Source organism: Euprymna scolopes, chromosome 25, assembly GCF_053919585.1.
Source record: "Euprymna scolopes isolate OS-2025 chromosome 25, ASM5391958v1, whole genome shotgun sequence".
Lineage (NCBI taxonomy): Eukaryota > Metazoa > Mollusca > Cephalopoda > Sepiida > Sepiolidae > Euprymna > Euprymna scolopes.
This window is the reverse complement of record NC_136506.1, coordinates 85,281,759-85,303,893: the sequence shown is the minus strand read 5'-3', so window position 1 is coordinate 85,303,893 and position 22,135 is coordinate 85,281,759. Positions and strand designations below refer to the sequence as shown.

The 22,135-nt window shown below is 31.4% G+C and overlaps 1 protein-coding gene across 1 annotated transcript in view; it reads left to right on the top strand.

Annotated features, from left to right (window-relative positions):
• The first annotated feature begins 3,149 nt into the window (after positions 1-3,149).
• Positions 3,150-22,135, top strand: part of LOC145247474 (E3 UFM1-protein ligase 1 homolog) — a 60,180-nt gene continuing 41,194 nt past the window's right edge. Inside the window, exons 1-7 of the mRNA XM_080109272.1 lie at positions 3,150-3,257; positions 7,904-8,049; positions 13,068-13,194; positions 15,454-15,568; positions 18,494-18,624; positions 19,645-19,703; positions 20,918-21,061. Of these exons, the coding sequence (XP_079965398.1) occupies positions 3,184-3,257; positions 7,904-8,049; positions 13,068-13,194; positions 15,454-15,568; positions 18,494-18,624; positions 19,645-19,703; positions 20,918-21,061 (796 nt within the window). The 5' untranslated portion in view covers positions 3,150-3,183. The remainder of the gene's footprint in view (positions 3,258-7,903; positions 8,050-13,067; positions 13,195-15,453; positions 15,569-18,493; positions 18,625-19,644; positions 19,704-20,917; positions 21,062-22,135) is intronic.

Below are 22,135 nucleotides of genomic sequence, written 5' to 3'. Positions count from 1 at the left end.
GAAAAACTTTTGTCTATAGACTGTTTCTTAACATGTGGCATTAATTTGCATATGAGTGCAATGATTGCTGTGGAAAAGAATGAATGTGGAAAGCACAAGGCAGTTTTCTTTTGGACATGAGAGAGCGGGTGGCTCTCCTAGAACTGAACAGAATGATACGTTAGGACGATAGGAACAAAACAAATATCGAACTGATTGTCAATGAGGTATCCCCTGCTGGTAGAAACATCTCATCAAGCTAAGGCAGTATATTTGCAAGAAGAACAAAGAGAGAGAGAGAGAGAGAGAGAGAGAGAGAAGGGAGAGAGAAAGAGAAAACAGTCGTTGAAGGTGGGAGTTGGCAAAAATAAGTTTGGACGGATTTTTATTATTTTTCAAATCTTAATTTCCTTTAGATTAGTACTTATGACGGTAATTGAAAGTAAAGAAAACACAGAAAAGTCTAAAGAAAGTCTATATGATGTACGCATTAGTAATGGAATGAAGATGAAATATTCCAAAAATCACGTAATTTGATCGAGTAGGTTTTTTTTTATTTTCAAGAAAATCAAATTTTCCTTCATGTCGATAAGGCGGAGGCGGACAATAGCGGCGATAGTAAAATCAAAGGTAGACAAGCGATTTTCATTTCAATTTCTCTGGGGGAAGACAACAAAAACGTAAAATTTAAAACCAAACAATAATTTATTAACATGAAGTGTATTTTTTAAATTTTAGTTTGTTTTTTTAAATTTTTTTTTAAATTTTAATATTTTTTTAATTATTTATTTTAATTTTTGATTTTTTTTAATTAAAATTTTTTTAATTTTTATTTTTTTAATTAATTTTTTTTTAATTCAATTCTTTTAAATTTTTATTTTTTCTAAGTTTAATTGTTTTTAATTTGAATTTTTAAATTTAAATTTTTTATTTTTATTTTTTAATTTTAATCTTTTTTAATTTTAATTTTTTTTAATTTTAATTTTTTTCAGAAAAATAAAATTTTCAAATTATGAAAACATTTTTTTTTTTAGAAGGGTCAAGTAAGTTAAAAACAAAATTTGAAGAATATTAACAATGGCTTCGGCCTTCACTTATCGGCAAAAAATGGCAAATTTGTTTTCCGACATGTAAACAAAAAAAACTACTTGAATCAATTTTTGTGATCTTTTGAATATACTATCTTCATTCCATGACAAGTTGGTACACTATAAAAGTCTTACTTCAATTTTGGATACTCTTACAGAATTTGACCTGGATCCTCGGGATTTTCCGTCAATTATGGTTTGGGCTCGACCGGCAGTAACCAGATTAAGTTGAGCAAAGTAACAGATGCAGACGAATTTCAAAACAAACAAACAAACTGGAAAAAATAACAGCAAAAAAAAAAAACTACTATAAATTTACTGAATATATATATATATATATATATATATATACATATATATATATTTTTTTAAGAAAAGTTGCATTTTGTACTGTTTATTTACTTTTATTATTTGTTTTTGCAATTTTTTAGCAACAAGTTGTTTGTTTTCTCAAAAAAAGATGAATGTTTTGTTTAACCATAAATTGGTAGGTGAAATTAAAGTTTTGTTTTTTTTCAGGAAAGCTTACATTTTTTTTTAAGAAAATTAGCAGTAGACGTTTTTTTTTCTTTTTGTAAAGAGATTTTTTTTATAAAAAAGATAAATGATTTTATGAAAACCGTAAATTGTTAGGTGAAAGTACAGAAAAGTTTTTCGAAAAAATTTACAAATTCTTTTTTGTCAACAAATGCTAAAAAATAAACAGAAAAAATAATCCTCCGATCACCCTAAAAAATAATTTAAAAATTACATTTTTTATACAAAAAAAAGTGTTGATTTAGCGTTTAAGCTCCTGGGCTTGACATTTACTCCTGATCTGAAATTGAACACGTACATCAAATCTGTTGCCAAGGACGCTGGGAAAAATGGTGGAATCTTTCTACCGCTCCAGTAAATGTCTCACTGCTGATACAATTCTCTACCTATATAAGAGCCACGCACGTCCAAGGATAGAGTACTGTTTCCACATCTGGGCAGGAGCTGCTAGAAAGACCTTATCCTGCCTTGACAGAGTTCAAAATAGACTTTGTAGCCTAGTGGGGGAATCCCTTTTCTGTTCCCTGCAACCTCATTCTAACAGAAGAGATGTTTAGAGCCTGTCTCTGCTTTGTCTTTATTTTCATCGCAAGTGCTCGTCTGAGCTCCAATCTATAGTCTCCCTCGCAAAACTTTCACGAGAAACACTCATCTAGCTGAAAACACTATCAATAATTCCCCCCACTCTCTATCTGTGCCTAAACCTAATCGTAGATTCCATGAACAAAGTTTTTTTCTTAGAACTGCACACAACACCTGTGGAACTCGCTTCTTTTTACCTGCTTTCCAGCTGACTATAATATGATCGTCTTCAAGTCCAAAGTAAACAAGTTCTTGATGTGCCGTTCCTCTTAAGTAATTCAATTTACCAAATTTCCATTACTAACAATTATTACGACATTGTCCCATTGACCACTGTACACTTATCCTCGAGTGGCCTCCGGGCTTTGATAAGTAGTGACTTCTTTGTAAAAAAAAAAAAAAAAAAAAGAGTAGACAACGCTCGGCTTAATCTGGTGATTGTCGGTCAAGTGCGAGCCATAATTGACGGAAAATCCCGAGGATGCTGGTCAAATTTTGCAAGAGAATCCAGTTTTGTTTATCGCCACATGCCAATCTGAATAAGCAATCTATACGGTTTTCTCCACTTTCTAACTGTGCTTAAATCTAAACGAAAATTCCATAACCAAAGCTTCTTTCCCAGAACTGCTCGCTTATGGAATACTGTTCCGCTGGTCTGCTTCCCGATTGAATAAAACATGGTAGCCTTCAAATCAGTTCTTGTTGAGTCATCCAATAAATAATCAAATTCTAGCCAATTTACACCATTAACGATTACTACACTAAACCCTTATCCTCGAGTGACCTTCGAGCCTTGATAACTGATGACTTCCTATTTAAAAAAAAAAAAAAAAAGTACCAAAATTACTTTGGGAGAAGTGAAAAGTAAATAGGAATTAATATTCGGAGAGGAAAAAAAAAATGTTTGAATTTTTTCCATGGAAACCGAAAACGGAAACGGAAACGAAAATTTCTTTTTTACGCCTTCTTTGATTGAAGAGCTCGTTTATGTACAAACATGGCCGACTGGCTAGATGTTCAACGGCTTCAAGCCGAATTCGAAGCAGTTCAACAAAGATCTTCCTTACAGAAGTGAGTGTCATCCGAAATCTTTGTAATGACAGTTTTTTACAAACACCCAAGATTCATTTTCCACTTTTTATATTTTATAAACATTGTCGCGTTTAGTCGACATATTGTTTCTAAAAAACACTGTTTTTGATTGTTTTTTTTTAGTAGATAAGGAGGAAAAGAAATAAACATATGTCGTCTGTTTCTTATTCTTTGTTTTTAAAAATATTCTTACTCTTTGTTTTTGTAAGAAAAAAAAATAATTTCATGAAAGTTTAAATAAATAAGTATATTCTATGCAAATTAAAATTTTAATAATTAAATTGTTTTTTTTTTTATGTATTCCATTGGATTGTTTAAAAAAGTATTTAAAATTATATCTATTTTTTAATGTTGACGTGGATAAGAATCCCAGTTTCTTTTTTGTTTTGTTTTATTTTACCTGTCATTATTGAAGTTGAAAGTTTTATCATGAAATTGATTTTTATTTCAAATATTATTTAATTTTTTTCTTTTTTCCTACTAAACAAAAATATTTGTATATTGCATTTATTCACAAAAAATAATAAAAAAAATATTTGATAAATTTGTAAATTATTAAGAGTAGCATTTAGCAATCGATATTCTTTTCGGTACTTGTACACAGTTTAATCAAGAGATTAAAACAATGAAAATATTGAAAAGAAGTTATATTGTACGTATCCGTTATGGACTGAAGTTCTCCGAATAAAAAGGCAGGATTGGAGTTTAGATGGCGATTAACCTCGAACCCAAAACAACCCAAACCAAAAACGAAAGGAACACATTTCGATTCACCGGTTTTTAATGGAAACAGTGACCATTACCATATCGTTCTGTTTACAGATAAGCTGAACTGGGTTTGTATTACTGTACACATAGATTCGAAAAAGTTGTCCAAAAAAACAAATATATAACAAATAAATGTTATTGAAGGCAAGGTAAGTTACTTTTCTACCTAACTGGATATATTTTTTTGTGTTTTTATTCAATGTAACATGTTTATTCAGCTCAAAAACAGTGTTTACCGATGTATTGGAAAATTCAAGATGGCGCCTGACTCTCTCTTTAACACGGTAAGTTTGGGAAAAAGTGTTATAAATAAAAAACTAGACAAAATACTGTTAAAAAGCCGCCGAATATATGTCAAGCTATGTCACAGTAACATATATTGAGCGAGTTTCTAAAAGTATTTTGTATAGTTTTTTATTTATAACACCTTTTCCCAAACTTACCGTGTTAAAGAGAGAGTCAGGCGCCATCTTGAATTTTCCAATACATCGGTAAAACACTGTATGTTTTTCGAGCTGAATAAACATGTTATATTGAATAAAAACACGAATAATATATCCAGTTTGGAAGAAAAGTAGCTTATCTTGCCTTTAATAACATTTATTTGTTATATATTTGTTTTTTGACAACTTTTTCGAATCTGTGTACAGTAATACAAACCCGCCACCTACATTTTTTAAATTATTTTTGGGAAGTTTTCAAAATTTTTTTTTTTTTTTTTACCCTAACCTAACTCTTTACATATTTAGTATCGTCTGCCTTTCTATTTAAAAAAAAAACAAACCAATTGTATTTATTTATTTTTTGTGGGGTGCTTTCAAATCATAAACTGTTTATTTCCAGTACTGACTCTGGATTCTCCGTCTAATTATTGAAATCCTCTAGACATTCTTCCATTACACGTTCTTTGTTCTTCTTTGACTAGCCATTTTTGTTATTTATTTATAAAGATGGCGACTATATTTTTATTTTTCACCTACACTACAAAACTTTCTATATACTTTGTTTTAAATATTTTTTTTATTTACTACAGACTAATTTAGATAAAAATAAGTTGAGTGATCTTCCAATATGTGATCCACTGAGTTGTTGGGGTTAATAGGTAGATCACAACCCTAAACCTAATCATTTGGTAGATCACAAATTGGAAGAGTACCATAAGTTATTTGGGTACAATGCCAAAACCCATTGCATTTTTCTTTTTGTTAACTCTAAATGAGGCATATTGAAGCATATTGAATAAGGGCGGTGGAGTTGAGCAGCAAGATGTTTGTTACATTATATTTAAATTTCTACATGGTATGGTCAGTGAGAGCCATACCATGTAGAAATTTAAATGAAGGCAAACTCTTCAAGGAACGATACTATTAAATACTCCATCTCCGCAATGTTGCATCTCTGTGCCTGTTTTACAAATATTTTAATAGAATGTGCTCTCCCCGACAGACCCACTTAGCAACAAAATTTCACCCCTTCACTGTTGAGGTCCCTAAATGCCAGAAAGCTTTCTACTCTAATAGTTTCTTCCCTTGAACAGCTAGACTTTGGAATTCCCTTCCTGCTACCTCTTCTTTTGCTGTACTGATATACAGAAGTTTAAATGTAATGTAAACCAACATCTTGTTACTCTTTCCTAGTATAAATAGTAGCCCCTCATTTGGCGCAGTGAATAGAGATTTTTTTTTTTTTTTTTCCACCACAGTGATCACCACTTATCAAGGCCCGGAAGCCACTCAGGGATAAGGGTTATTGCAAGTACATTATGCTAGTGTGGAGATTTGATGAAGTGTTTAATTAAGGGGGCGGTTCATTAGGAATTTGTTAACATTGGACTTGAAGACATCCAAGTTGTAGTCCGGAGGGAAGCAGGCAGACGGAACAGAGTTCGACAGGCGTGCAGTTCTAAGAAAGAAGCTTTGTTCATGGAATCCGCGTTTTGATTTAGGCACAGATATAGAGTGGGGGAAATTTTTCACAGTGGATTCAGTTAGACGGGTGTTTTTCGTGAAAGATTAGTGAGGGGAGGACCAGAGATTGGATGTTGAATCTTTATGACACCAGGTGAACATTGTCTGGAGATAGCGGTTTCAATCCTACCCAAAGGTGGCCAGAGGCTTAGTTGGCCAAAACCTGGTGAGATGACAACTATGGAAGGCAGTAATTGTTGAGGATGCGATTAGGAGATTCGGCATTCCTATCCTGTTGTGGTCAACCACCTGGCGAAGATCAGAGGAATAGTTGGATGAAACAATAACCAGAAGATGAGGATAATAGTCCGCAATAAATAATACAAATTTACTCGTCTCAAAAAGAATTCCAATTAATTGAATATTTTTTTATTCATATTCGGATTCTTTGGACTATTGTTCTCATTTTAGAAGATTTCTATTGTTCCAATAATTATAGGAGCAACCAGACTCATAAAAAAGAATTTCAAAAAGTACCTGGCAAATATACCCAGTGAACCAAGTGCAAGAGAGATTCAAGCAATTCTTTCGGTTGAAATGTATGAGATAGTGGGTAAACATCTGCATATGGTAGGATACCCCATCCCCAGCTAGAACAAAAATTATAATAAAATTGAGAAAAAAAAAAAAAAGAAAGCATCAACCTATCTCATCTCCCCATTACCCCACCTCTAATTATTATCTTTCCTTTCTTACTCCCTCCCCCATATTCAGTGGAATCTTGTTATGAATAGATGCAATAAAACAAACGAAATTAATTAATGAATATTTTGTCGTCCAATACGCCACCCCTCACAAAAAAAAAAAATTGATATTAGGGTTAGGCTAGGGTTAATCAGAATTGGAAACCTCCAAATTTTTTGTGCTTTCAGAATCAGAAAAGTTTGTGTCTGATGCCAATAATGATTCTATTTATTTTTTGTTTTGAACTTAATTTTCCGTTCTTAATATTAATGGCAAAACAATAAATATTTATTGATTTTAAACAACCAGTGAAACTAAAATCTATATACCCCCCCCCCCACTCCCAAGTGTATTTTTATGTTTGCGAAAATATATGCAAATATTACACAGGTTTTTATAGTAATTCGAAAGAAAAAATAAAACAACTTATAATATTTATAAAGAATCGGAATTGGTAATTATATCTATAAATCACCCACTACAAATGTATTTTTATGTTTGCAAAAAAATATGTGCAAATATTATATGGGTTTTTACAGTAAACCGAAAAAAAAATTAAATAAAACCAATAACTTTATGGTTAAATATTTAGAGCTTTCCAAAGAATCAGAATCGGTAATTGTATTGAAATTTAGAAAAATATTGGAATTGTCATCACTAATTGATATGCTAGTGGCTTTCATATAACAGGGCTCTACATTGTGAGTAAATTTTTCAAAGTTGCGGCTAGAAATAATGAAACAGTTATCTTTTGGCAATTGCATTTCTTTCACTGACAGTCTTCCAAAGCTCACTACTGAGTGAAAAATATCTTTTCAACTTTTTTTTTTTAATAAAACGAACAAGTTATTTAAACAAAAGTTTAATAGAACATTGTACTCTTTTTTCTTTTTTTTTAACGCAGGCTATTTGAAAAAATATCTGAAGAAATTAAAATGTTTATACCTTCAAGTATCAACATAAAATTTGTTGTATATTTAGAATTGCTTTTATTAAAAACACAGAAAAATCTTTATGATGTACATACTTGTCACAGAACGAAGATGTCATATTCTAAAAATCATGTGGCTTTGGCTAGTGAACAAAAATATTTAGTTGTCAAAGGTCAACTAAAGATAAATTTGTCCACAGAGCCCTGTATAAATTTGATTTCTTCCATTTTCTCACAACGTGCTAGTTGTAACATGCTTTTCTTTCTTTTCATAGGCTTTCTGAAAGAAATGTGGTTGAGATTGTGTCGAAGTTGGTCGAGTTGAAATTGACTAATGTTATCTACACGCTCGATGGCAAAGAGTATCTCACTTGGCAACAGCTGGAGAAGGAGATCCTCGAAGAACTCTATATCAATGGAGGTAAGAAGCTGAAAGCTGAATAAAAGGATGACCATTACTGACACCAAATTTTTCTTTTTCTTTTGTTTTAATCTTGAAATTTTTATACCTTTTTTTTTTTTTTTTTTTTTTAAATTTTAAAAGATCCGTCTCTCCACACTACTCTGGATTCACAATTGCTTCATTAAAATCATTAAAATAATTTATAAATTACTAACAGTGGGTTAAATGTGTAGCACGTTTCTATTAAAACTTTTATCTCTCTATCTTTCTCTCTTTCCCCCTCCCCACTCCGTTGTCTCCCTCTCCCAACCCATCTCTTTCTTCTCCGCCCAGCCTATTCCTCTCTCTGGATATGCACGTACATACAGAGACAATTAATATTTAAAGATTTCTCAAAGGAGTCGGCATAAGGGAAGTAACTATTTGATTTAAAAAAAAATCAGAGTTGCTTCCCTTTTGTTAGTACATAAAATGTCCAAAAAATCAATCTCTTAAAATTTCTATGACTATACTCTGGCTTTTTAAGCTATTTTGTGAATGAAAACTTTTGGGATTTGAACTGCCTAGAATACTTTAGCACACATTTTTAACTGTTTTATTTTTTTTTTATTATCTATATATATAAAAGCGAAAATGTATGTATGCTTGTGTGTCTGCTAAAAACTTTTGACCAACGGAACAAAAATTCACAAACTTGGTATCATATTAAAGCCCTACCCTCCGGACGACAAATATCGAAAAATTAGCCCAAAAGTGCGTCAACTGATCGATTTTCTGCAGGGGGGGGGGGCCAAAAAAGTGACATTTTAATGTTAAACATTACATATTTTTAAATCGATTTATAACTGCCCCCAAAAATATGGGCGCCAACTCTTCTACATAAAGTATACACGGGGCCGTTTATTTTGGGTCAACTTGTATTTAAAACCCGCTGAGTCATGTCACGTGATCTTGACGTCAGCAAGCTCTAATAGCAGTCTGAATTTAAAAAACGTTGTTATCGGTAAAAAAAATTTAACCCTCACACAAGCTAAACTATGAACTTCTACACTATGACAACGTTACCAAAGTTATTAGCACTATAAAAAATAGTTAGATACGATAGTTAAACAAAAAATAACAAGCCCAAAATGTGAAGTAAAAAAAAATATGCTTACAAAAAATATTAACAATCGAAGTTTTTACAAAAAAAAACAGCCAGACGCCATTTTCTTTTTTAGTAACAGTCTTTAGTGTAAGGAAGACGAAGTGAGAGAGAGAGACACACATACACAAACGCAAACAGAAAGAGAGAGAGAGACAGAGAGAGATGTCTAGACAGGAAACGAAATACGTAATTTAATATATGCTAATGTGAAGTAAAACAAAAAAAATAAAATACTGCTCCCGCGATGACCTCATTTAATGGCTATCTGTCAATCAAACCTCTTTCACTCGCTTTATAATCCTTATTTTAACACTATAATCAATTCCTCTTACTCTTGGCCTACACGATTAAGTGGTTGGAGTTTGTTTCACCTCCGCATCAAGGCTCCAGGGTTCAATCCAGCCTCGCGACCAAAACTATTTTTTTTTCTTTTACATCTTTAGACACGCGGGCAACGTTTCTTTATTTTTTTTTTTACTTCGCTTATTCTTTAGTTTACTTCCCTCCCCCCCCCACCATACACACAGTGTTTTTTTGTTTTTTTTCGCTGTTTTTTTTTTCGCTGTTTTTTTTGTTTTGGTTTTTCCGATTTTTTTTAACATCATTTCAGGGTTTTTACTTATCCCTCCCCATATACACACCTACAAACACCCGGGCAACGCCGGGTACATCCCCCCCTAGTTATCTTATAAAAATGCTCCCTCATAACACAATGATTCTGTTTATTTTATTTTCTAAATAAGTTTTTGATTGAAAGTTAAATGTAATTATTACAGTGTCAGTTTGTGATTAAACTATTAATTGAACCAAATTGTTATCAAATTATAACATGTAAGATCTTCACTTTTAAGTGGAATTTAACAAAAAGAAAACAAAAAAACAAAGTTCTGAGTTCTTGAGATGAGGACTGATTGTTTATATTATTTGTTTTGATGGGACTATTGTTCTCATCTTGAGTGTTATTAGAACAATGTTTCTGTCGGATTGTCCTTTGACGGTCATCAGACATGTCGGTTGTGTTTTGAAAAAAAAAAAAAAGTGGAAAAGTTACTAGCTCCATAGATGTTTTTGTATTTCTGTGAGTCAGTCTCCATTTTTTGGTTATTAACTCGCAGAAATACAAAAATATTTCCAGAGCCAGTAACTTTTCTCTTTTTTTCCAACCAACAACCGACATGCCTGATGACAGTGAAAGGACAATCCAACCGAAACATAACTCAAGATGAGAACAATAGTTAGGTCAGTACAAGTAATATATAAAAAAAAATCGCTTTTTTTTTTCAATTTAGAAATAGCGAGAGATTTCCGCATGAAATCATTTATTTTATTTGCCTTGGCTTGATTTTATTTCCTACTAAATACCACCTTTCTCTTTAGATACTGGAGGAAAAGTGACTAATAAATATTTTAGGTGCCAAAGACAAGTTCCAGTCTGGGTCAAAGAAGAGTCATTAACAGTTCACAGTTGGCCTAACTCTAAATTTAATACAATTATTACCTATCAGAGATCTTATGTTTAAACGATAGTCTACAAAAAAAAAAAAATTATTGCTTAGTATAGCTTCATACTTGGTGTTTTAAACTATTGAAAAAAGCATTTTATTATGACTTTCTTCTAAATGAAAAAAAAAAGGTTTTAGTTTAATGAAAATAACTTTTTAAAAAATTGTAAAGACAAAAAAAAAAAATGCTTAATGCCATCTACAAAAACTCTGAAGTGAAGACAATCTATCCGTACCATACAAAATTCAATATCTGCAAAATATATTCAAATTATTTTCTTTTTAAATTAACAACGACTATCTTATTGAAAAGTTTAAGAAATTACTTAACACAATATGAACATTTGAGGAGTTTGGGAGTATTAGGATGATTGTCTTTATCAATCTTTCACTGAATTACCACATGTACATTAAAAAAAAAAACTAAACTTGGCAGGGCCATATCTTCTAAAGTAGGCTAGAAACCCTCACAAAATTTTTTTGAGAACTTAAGCAATCATAGTAGATGCTATAAAAAATATTATGAAATTTGAAGAGGACATATTTTTCTCTAGACTGACCGTAAGCTACATAAAGTAAAAAATTGATGATTTGGAGGGACATACTTTTGAGTGAGCAAAATTTTATTTTCTACCAGGTATGGGGTTAAAATATTTAAATATTCAGATTCTAGAGTCCCTAAATGGCCTTTCTACCAAATTTCAGAAATATTTGATATGTGGAAGTATTTTTTTAAAATTTTTATAAAACACTGAAATTCCGTACGGTTTCACGGCATAAATTTGGAAGCAAAATATGCAAATTTTACAACCCCCTAAAATCGAACAGTAAGGTTTAGGACCAAATAATTTGGCACATTTCCGTAACTCATGAAGGGGAATATTTGTGCCAAATTTCAAGTAATTTGGTGTCGGTGGGTGCAAATTTCAACTTTTTGCCGGTGTTTTGACATGGAAGGACCCACTTGATTAAAAAAAAAAAAAAAATACAGAAAAATCTTTGTATGTACTCATCACAAAATGAAGATGTCATATTCCGAAAATCATATGAGAATGAATAAGTCATATTCTGAAAATTATATAAATTGATCAAGTAGTTTTTTTTTTTAGTTTTTAATTATGAAAATCAAATTTTACTAGAAGGTAAGGAGCAGATTGAGAGTGGCCATATTGACAGATTTTGTTTGTATTAATAATAATTAAAATATTTTAATCACTATAAATGATAAAATTTGATTTTCTTAATAAAAAAAATTACTTGATCAGTTTACCTGATTTTTGAATTTAAGTGTAATTTTATATAAGCACAAAAATTTCTTTGAAAAAATTAAAAAAAAAATTTTTCTTTCTTTGAATTTAAAAAAAAATAGTTTTTGTTCTTTGAATAAAAAAAAATAGTTTTCTTTCTTTGAATAAAAAAAAATAGTTTTCTTTCTTTGAATAAAAAAAAATAGTTTTCTTTCTTTGAATAAAAAAAATAGTTTTCTTTCTTTGAATAAAAAAAATAGTTTTCTTTCTTTGAATAATAAAAAAAATAGTTTTCTTTCTTTGAATAATAATAAAAAAAGTTTTCTTTCTTTGAATAATAAAAAAATAGTTTTCTTTCTTTGAATAAAAAAAAATAGTTTTCTTTCTTTGAATAAAAAAAATAGTTTTCTTTCTTTGAATAAAAAAAAATAGTTTTCTTTCTTTGAATTTAAAAAAAAAATAGTTTTCTTTCTTTGAATTTAAAAAAAAAATAGTTTTCTTTCTTTGAATTTAAAAAAAAAATAGTTTTCTTTCTTTGAATTTAAAAAAAAAATAGTTTTCTTTCTTTGAATTTAAAAAAAAAATAGTTTTCTTTCTTTGAATTTAAAAAAAAAATAGTTTTCTTTCTTTGAATTTAAAAAAAAAATAGTTTTCTTTCTTTGAATTTAAAAAAAAATAGTTTTCTTTCTTTGAATTTAAAAAAAAAATAGTTTTCTTTCTTTGAATTTAAAAAAAAAAATAGTTTTCTTTCTTTGAATTTAAAAAAACATAGTTTTCTTTCTTTGAATTTAAAAAAAAAATAGTTTTCTTTCTTTGAATTTAAAAAAAAAATAGTTTTCTTTCTTTGAATTTAAAACAAAAATAGTTTTCTTTCTTTGAATTTAAAACAAAAATAGTTTTCTTTCTTTGAATTTAAAAAAAAAATAGTTTTCTTTCTTTGAATTTAAAACAAAAATAGTTTTCTTTCTTTGAATTTAAAACAAAAATAGTTTTCTTTCTTTGAATTTAAAACAAAAATAGTTTCTTTTCTTTGAATTTTTCTGTGAATTCTTTTTTTGATATTTTTACTTTCTTTGAATACAAAAAAATTTTTTTTTCAAACCTACTACCAATTAAAGTTGGTATTTTATTTTATTGCAGGCCGGGTGAATCTTGCAGACTTAAAGCAAACTTTGAATGTGGATTATTCACACATCGAGTCAAAAGCCGGTGATATCGTACGCTATAATCATGACATTACTTTACTGCTCGGTGAACTGATCAATGAGTAAGTTCATGTTTATTTTTATTTACCTTGTCAGATGTGGTTTGTGAAAAGTCAACACACTAAAATAAACACACTCTAACCTACAAAAATGCTTGAGAAGCCTCATCAGCGTTTTCTCGTAAAAGGGTGCTTCGGGTGATTAGCAATAAACCCCTCTTTTTTCAAAGAGAGAAGGTAAAGTCTGGGAGGAGGACCTCCTAAAACTAAGCAGAGCCATACTTCAGTCTGACAGCAAAAAAACAAAGCAAATCACATATACCTGAATAGTACGAAATAGTTTGAATAACACCTACTCAAGTTGTGCTTGATCTTTTTTTTATTTGAAGACTAGCAGGGGTGGAGAAGTTTTATAGTAACCATATTCATCAACAGAGCCCCCCCCCCAAAAAAAAAGTTTCAAAATGCCACAGAAAAAATGAAAATAGCAGCGAATACCCATGCGAGTTGGAGGGGAGGGGGGGGTACTAAGCAAGCAAGCAAGCTTGAATCTGTAATGCTAGTCATTGCAAGGCGTATGATGACTTTACAAAAATGTTGACAAAAAAAGTTACCCTTCCTTGTAAAAAATGGCCCCGTTGACAGTCAAAGAATGAATGCTTTTGGCCAATTTTTGGGATATTTGTTGTCCAAGAGACTAAGCTTTCAAATGATACCAATTTTGTCAGTGTTGGTCGCGTGTATCAAAAGTTTTAGTGAGACAAACAAATAACGACGTTAGTGTGTATGTGTAGGTATATACCTTCACACACACACACTAACGTCATTATTATCGGCCAATTTCTTGTCTCTGAGAATTTCAGTTTCCTCTTCCGCCATTGTTAGGATCGCAAACGCACTAACAGACAGGTGAGATTTATATTAAAGAAGATAAACTGTTGCATTGCTTGTTGGGTTTGTCGGGGGGCGTATTTACGTCAAGAGGGTACAAAAGTTCTTCAGACCACCTACCATTAAAATACTTGTAAAATAGGCAGAGGGATGCAACATTTCGTCGATGGAGCAGAGGTTGAAGCCTAGCTGACAGTACAGAACCTATTAGGTTGGCGACTCTCTCTTGAACTTCAAGAGAGAGAGACTAGTAGCAGATGCACCAGCCCAAATGTGGCAACAATACTCAATACATGGGTGAATAGTGGCTTGTAAAGGTACAGGATACTCTCAGGCGTAAGTAACTTTCTAGCACGGTAGAGAGAGCCCACTGCTTTTGCAACAGCCTTGGCAATGCCTTCTATGTATCTGTTCCAATTAATGCTTCCTGTGAATGGTAAGCCGAAAAGTTTGAACAAAGTATTTTCAGGTAATGTATCATTAGCCATGGTTATCAGTGGTTGAGAAGGTGATTATTAAGGTTAGCTTAGAGAAAAAAATAATTGTGAGGCTTTTCTTCTTCTGTTACATCATTTATTTATTTCATCTTAACTTTAATTTATCTCAAACAAAGCATATTGCCACTGAAGCTATTTTCCTCTTACTCTCCTCTCTGGTATTTACGTCATGCTTTTGTTTTCCTCTGCTTTTCTTTACTCTCTCCTTTTCTTTATTTACATAATTTATTTGTGTGTACGTCTACTTACTCTCCTCTCTTCTTTATTTATGTCATTTATTTATTTTGTCATCTTCTTACTCTTTCTTTAATCTTTATTTAAATGTGTATACATTTAAGTCTAGTACGGCATAATCATGTTGACACACTGGTTCTCATTAGATCATCGAAGTTAAGCAACATTGAGCCTGGTCAGTACCAGATGGGTGACCAATTTGGCAATACCAATATGTAGAAGGACGTTGACACCTCTCTTCAAGAGTTGCAAAAACCCAGCATCGTCTTCCCTAAGGGGTATATACATACAACTGGGGACTGCTTGTGAATTTTATACTCCCATGGAATTTCCTCCTTTAGAGGAAGCCGTTTTAACCTGCATAGGGTTAGTGCTATTTCCATTTTTTTTTTTACTCTTCTTTATTTATGTCATTTATTTATTTTGCCATCGTCTTAATCTTTGTTATTTTTGTCATTTATTTTTGTCTCCTTTTATTTACGTCATTTATTTTGTCATGCTTCTGCTCTTCTCTCTTCTTTACATCCTCTTCTTCTCTGTTTTTCTTTATTTACATCATTTATTTATTTGCATGAATCTCTCTTTTTATTTATATCACCCTCTTATGCTGCTACTACTACTACGACGTTTATTTCTTCCTAGCATCAATTCCCCTTCCATGCTATAATGTTTGTAAAATAATTTTATTTTGATTTTCCAGTTCCTACAAAAGCAGTGTAGCTGAGGAAATCAATGAAAAATTGCAAGAAAACGGACACATTTTGATAACCGATTTGATGCAACATTATGATCTGCCAACAAATTTTCTCTTGTCCGTAAGTATTTGTAGAAATAAGAAATTAATTCCCCTTACCCATGAAAATGAATTACCCTTCCTATGAAAGTGAATTACTTTAAACACGAAAACAAATTCCCCTACCTACTAGAAAGAATTCCTCTACCCACACAGGTGAATTCTCTTACCCATGCAAAAGAATTTCTCTACCTAAACAAATGAATTCCCACAAAAATAATATACAAAAAAACCTCCGAGAGATACTGAATAAATGGTAAATTTTTATGACATACCCCAGCGTATTATAAACACCCCAACCTCTATGTTAAGAATGGCTTTCAGAATATCACCCCATTTCAAAAGCCGTTCTTAACATGGGGAGGTTGGGGAGGTATTTATTCAGAAAGTTATTCCTAACATGGGGAGGTTGGAGAGGTGTTTATTCTGAAAGTCATTCCTAACATGGGGAGGTTGGGGGTGTTTATTCTGAGAGCCGTTCTTAACATGAGGAGATTGAGGTGTTTATAATACGCTGGAGCACGTCATAAAAATTTACCGAATAATTTATATCATTAACATGTTTCTGATATTAATCCTTATCCTTGATTGTCGTCATAGTTACAATGTTTCGATTTCTGTATTATCCTGACTTTGTTGGGTGCATTTTGTTGTAGTTTTTCAGAAAATTATTTGAAATAACTTTTGGTGATAAGTTCTCCAGTTTTAAGATCAGATGCTGTTTGAAAATAAGACAGAAATGTTATAGCTATACCCCCTCCTCCTCTCAGAAAGGGTAATCTAGCTGTACCCCCTCTCTCCCTCTCAGAAATTTTAATCTAGCTATACCCCCTCCCCCTCTCAGGAATGGTAATCTAGCTATACCCCCTCCCCCTCTCAGGAATGGTAATCTAGCTATACCCCCTCCCCCTCTCAAGAATGGTAATCTAGCTATACCCCCTCCCAGAAACGGTAAGCTAGCTATACCCCCTCCCCCTCTCAGAAATGGTAATCTAGCTATACCCCCCTCCCACTCTCAGAAACGGTAGTCTAGCTATACCCCCCCCCTCTCAGAAACGGTAATCTAGCTATATACCCTCCCTTTCTCAGAAGCGGTAATTTAATTATACCCCCTCCTGCCTTTATAAACGAAAGCAAAGGTTCATTTATTATTTAGACACTTGCATTTTTTCATGTCTTGCTTTATTGGTAAATCTAAAGCAGGTTCACTTTTAGCTAATATCGAGTTACTTCAGCTAGTTATTCAAAGAGAACAATATCTAATGTTGATAGATCGGTGCAAACCTTTTAAAAGACAAACAAACCCGCTAAATTCATCATGATGGCTTTATTAAAACGATTTATTTTTAACGATTTAAATTTTTGCACAATTAAAACTAATATTTTCTTCCAATTTATTAACTGTCATCTGCTGCCATTAAAGAATGTTTTGTGGTGCAACAAATTAAAAAAACATTTTTTTGTTTTATTTTTGTATTTTGGGGGAAGTGTTTTTGTAAGAAATGCTACTACATTTTTTTTTTTTTTTGGTGGGGATGAGTACAAATAAATTATTTCATGACGAAATGTTTTTTTTTCTTTTCTGTTAAGATTGGGGTTAGTTTTTTAATTTTTGAGTATTTGCCGGGGCGGGGGGCGGATTCATAAGGAAATACCCTTTGCAAATGTCTCGCAGGAAATTTTTATAATCAGTCCTGGTGTGTTCTGGACCAATGATAGTTTTTGGAACAGTTGCAATATTGTGGGACCACATGTATTTTTCGATTAATTTCCATTCCTGACAAAATGAAAGAATTTTTTTCTGGCGATTGTAGCATAATCTACAAATATATTAGATTCATCATGATGACTTTATTAAAATGATTTATTTTTAATGATTTATATTTTTGGATTATTAAAACTAATATTTTCTTCCAATTTATTAACTGTCGTCTGCTGCCATTAAAGAATGTTTTGTGGAGCAACAAATCAAAACATTTTTTTGTTTTATTCTTGTATTTGGGAGAAAGTGCTTACATAAGAAATTTTACTGCCTTTTTATGAGTTTTCTTTCCTTGGTGTGGAGGATTACAAATTTTTATGACATACATACTTTTACAGAACGAAGACGTCATATTCCAAAAATCATACACACTTCTCTGGGTATTAAAAACAATTGTGATTCACTGAGATTGGTTTTCCAGAGAGGCAATAAATTATGGAATCTTTGATTCTTTTTTTTTTCCTTTTAATTTTTTATTTTACTTCATTTACTTTTTAGAAATCAAGGAGCTCCTTCCTATGGTTAACAGTGGAATTCTATATGAGATACATAGATAACCGTATGTTCAATCAAGATTTTCGTCTGCTGTTCAAATATTGAGTTATTAAAGAAGCAAAGAACATTAATTGGTCACTTAACTATGTTATAATGGTACTTGTTACACTTATCTAATATATAAAAGGCTGTATGTCTATCTGTCCCCATATTTTCAAACTCTATCTCTTCCGAAACTAAAAGTCACAGAGCCGCACTAAGGGCTCAAATGATTGGATTTTTACGGACCATTCTGTTATGGTCTTTAGCTGGTTAAAGTAGTTTTTAAGGGGTCAAAAATGGATCAAAATTGAAAAAAATCGTTATACATTTTGTACATTCATCTTAGTTTATTTTTGATTTTTAATCAGTTCATATGCGTGTCACGTTGTTACAGTGGTAAAGTTACCAGCTTTGGATGCTATAGTTTTGGTTTCGATTGTAGCTGATGACACCCAAATGCTTCTTTTTTTTACTTTTGAAATCACGACTCTATAATTGAGTTCATTCACTTAGAGATGTTGGCAACCTTCATGTGGTCCCTCATATCTATGAAATCTGGACAAATTAAAATATATTTAAGTGTATTTTATGATTGTTTCTGTTTTTTTCCCCCTGTAATCTGTCTACAATTTGTATATCTTGTTTTAGATTATACAACAGAACATGAATTCTGTCATCAAGGGCAAAATGGATAATGTAAATAAAGATGTCATCTACACGGATGTGTTTATTTCGCGGATGAGAGCCAAGATCCGAGGTCTGTTCAGCGCCATCACAAGGTATGTCATGTTCTGCGTTTTTTTGCTGTATAGCCGCTCTGTGTCGCATATGACCTTGCTCATTCATTGCAACCGAACTTTATATTTTTTTATCCATATGTGCATGTTATCCTTCTTGTAAGCACAGCAGTAACATGCGGAAGGTGGTTAAGTGGTTAATGACACAGGATTACAACCTGGATATGCCAAGTTCTAATCCAGTTTGTTCCATAGAAACATTTTCACTTAGAGATGTTGGCAACCTTCATGTGATCTCTCATGTAAGAATTCTTAATAGAAAGATATTGATGAAACAAAATGCCAACAATGATCATCATCTGGCCTTCGGACCAAGATAACAGTGTAGTATCTGTTCTAATGCTGCATGTTGTCCGTCAGTTGAGTAGAAATCCTTCATGACTGAAACGATTTTTATTTTTGTTCCTATCCAGAGTGGCCCTTTTATGGGAGATGGATTTTCTTCACATAAAAAAACCAACCTTGTGTCTAACTTTGCCCTCATGGGGAGGCAAGTAGAGGAATAATCGTCATGATGAATGAATAGTGTTTAAAAACTGACTTCTAAACAAACCTATCTCTGGCCAGGTCTTTATTTATCCCTTTTTCTCTTAAGTTCATCATTATCACTTCTTCCCATGTTTTCACGGATGGAAATAACTAGATATTCAAATATCATTATCAGTTGCAGCATCATCATCAGGAAGATGATAGTGGTTAAGTGGTTTATGATATGGAATGAGAATCTGGGTATGCCAAGTTTTAATCCATTTCGTTCCACAACAACACTTCCATTCAGGGATGTTGGCATTTCAAAATAATAGAAATAAGATATATTTCATTGAAAAAATTTGCTAGTGTTTGCGTGAAAAAGAAATTGATGAAACTTTCATTTGGCGCCTTCCAGCATTTTACACAAACTGGTAGGAACATTTTGATGGTAGCACAGTCTTTATTCTACATAAATACCAAAGACATTATTGTTAAACACGGATTCCAACCAAATGTTTTTTTTATTTTTAGGCCGACTTCAATGCTTAATATTTGTAAGCAACATGGGTTTAAGGAAAACATGTTTTGTGGTGAGTATTAAGATTCTTTTATTCATTTAAATAGAAATGGTTTACTTTTTAAATAGAAATGGTTTACTTTTTAAATAGAAACGGTTTACTTTTTAAATAGAAATTGTTTACTTTTTAAATAGAAATTGTTTACTTTAACAAATTTACTGTAAAAATTATTTACTTTAAAAAAGTTTACTTAAAAATTATTTACATAAAAATATTTACATTAAAAAGTTATTTACTTTTTAAATAAAAATATTTTTAATAAAAGCATGTTTACTTTTTTGATGAAGATTATTTACTTAAAAAATTTTTATGTTTTAAATAAAAATTGTTTACTTTTTGCTAAAAAAATTATATACTTCAAAAATATTTCCTTTTCTAAAAATTTTACTTTAAAAAATTTTTCCTTTTTAAGAAAAATATTTACTTTAAAAAATTATTTATTTAAAAAAAAATTTACTCATGGGGAGTTTATGAAGATTGTTCAAGCAATGTACAGAAATTCTCAAAGTCATGCTAGAATTTACAGAAATCAAGGGGCCCACTACCTAGGGCTAACACTTGAAGTCTATATGAGATACATAGATATTCGAATGTTCCATTTAAGTTCTTTATCTCTCAAACACTGAGTTAGTAAAGAAATTGAGAACGTAATTTTCCTCTCCCAATTAACCATTTTTATATGTTGTATATCTTTCGTTTTGGTCTCTTGGTCTTAACTGGATTCCAGGACAAGAATTTATCTAGTCTGGTGGAGTATCCAGCTTTGTGCTGTTACTGAAGGTAACATCACTTGGAGAAGGTACACCATTCCTCCTAAAAGCTTATGTGATTTAGCCATAGAGAGGAAATCTTATTTGGGCAGCGAATACTATGTGATTTTGAATATTTGGTCAAGGTTTACTTCTAGGGAAAAATATCCTCATGCCAGGTTGTTCTGGCAAACCCTTGTACAGAGAGACCTTAGACACTCGAGGATAATGTCTAGTAGGCATCCAAGTTCTCTCCAGTATGCATTCAAGTTCTTTGAGTTTGGTTTCTCCTATAATTACTGGAATGATAGTAATCTTCCTAAGATTCCAATTTCCTTGGTATTTCATTATCTTCCCCCGCTCAGCTCTGTTTAACCCAGCATCATTGAGGACACTAACTTCTACTAAGGTTGCTTCTTTCTTCTTCTTGTCCCATATCACTTTATCTAATATTGAATTTTTATATTTATTTTCAAGCCATTGTTGAAGAACTGCTGAAGAGCGAACGTTTGTCTGGAACTATAATTGGTCAAAAAGAGAAAGGCACTTACCATCCTGATAATTATGTGAAGACTCAGAACAAATGGGTGGAAGATTTTTATAATCAAAACGATTATTTTGGTGAGTTTGTAGCTATTTTGGGTGCTTGTGCAGTAGTAATTTCAACTAAATACATTTTAGGTAAAAACACAATCACATACTTACGTATCATATTGAAATTAGAAAAAATTCCAAAAATTATGTAAAATGATTGAATAAAAAAATGATTGCAAGTAAAAATGTTTTTTTTTTTAAATAATTATACAGTTTTATCGTATTAATGTTCCTATTTACTTGTCTCCCCACGAAGGCAGAGTTAAACACAATGTCGGTTTTTAATGTAGGGAAAATCCAGCTCCTCAAAAAGGGGCACTCTGGATAGGAACAAAAATTAAAATTGTCTTGGACTTGAAGGATTTTTCCTCTACTGACCGAAAACAGAAAAGGTGAAGTGTATTATGAAAACAGATACTACACTTTGTTTCTAGCCAAAAGGCCAAAGTTCTTAAAATCCAAGGGAGGTAACTGCAATTTATTTTGACAAATCTGTCATTTCAAAATCGAAAATGGCAAACTGCTTATGTTTTCTTTTGTTTTTGTTTTTTGTAAAAAAAAAATAATTCTAGCAGATCTATCATTTTTCATCATTTTTAGATTTTTTCTTAATTTCGACATGATACTTAATTATGTAATAGTGATTTACGTAAGATGCATTTTTAAAAATTCTATTATATTGCATAAGCCCCCCCCCTTTTTATTTTAAAAATTTACTAATGAGTATGATCAAAACACAAATAATGTAGTACATAAAAAAAAGTTGTAATTCACTATGTGTGGATGCCTAATTAAAAATCAAAATCTACGCAAGACACATACACAGATTATACTGAAAATTATTTTCAATATAAAAATAAAATTTCTTGATCAATTTATGTGATTTTTGGAATATACTATTTTCGTTTTGTCATGGGTACGTACATCATACAGATTTTTCTCTATCTTTATTTTTTTAATATGGGGGAATTCTGGACGAGAAACATTTTTATTTTCAGAGGTGATATTTTATAATAGTTATTTTTTTAAAGTTAAATCATTCATTAATATTTCACTTGGGCAACGTTGGGACATGGATCCTGCTAGTTCTAAATAAAATCA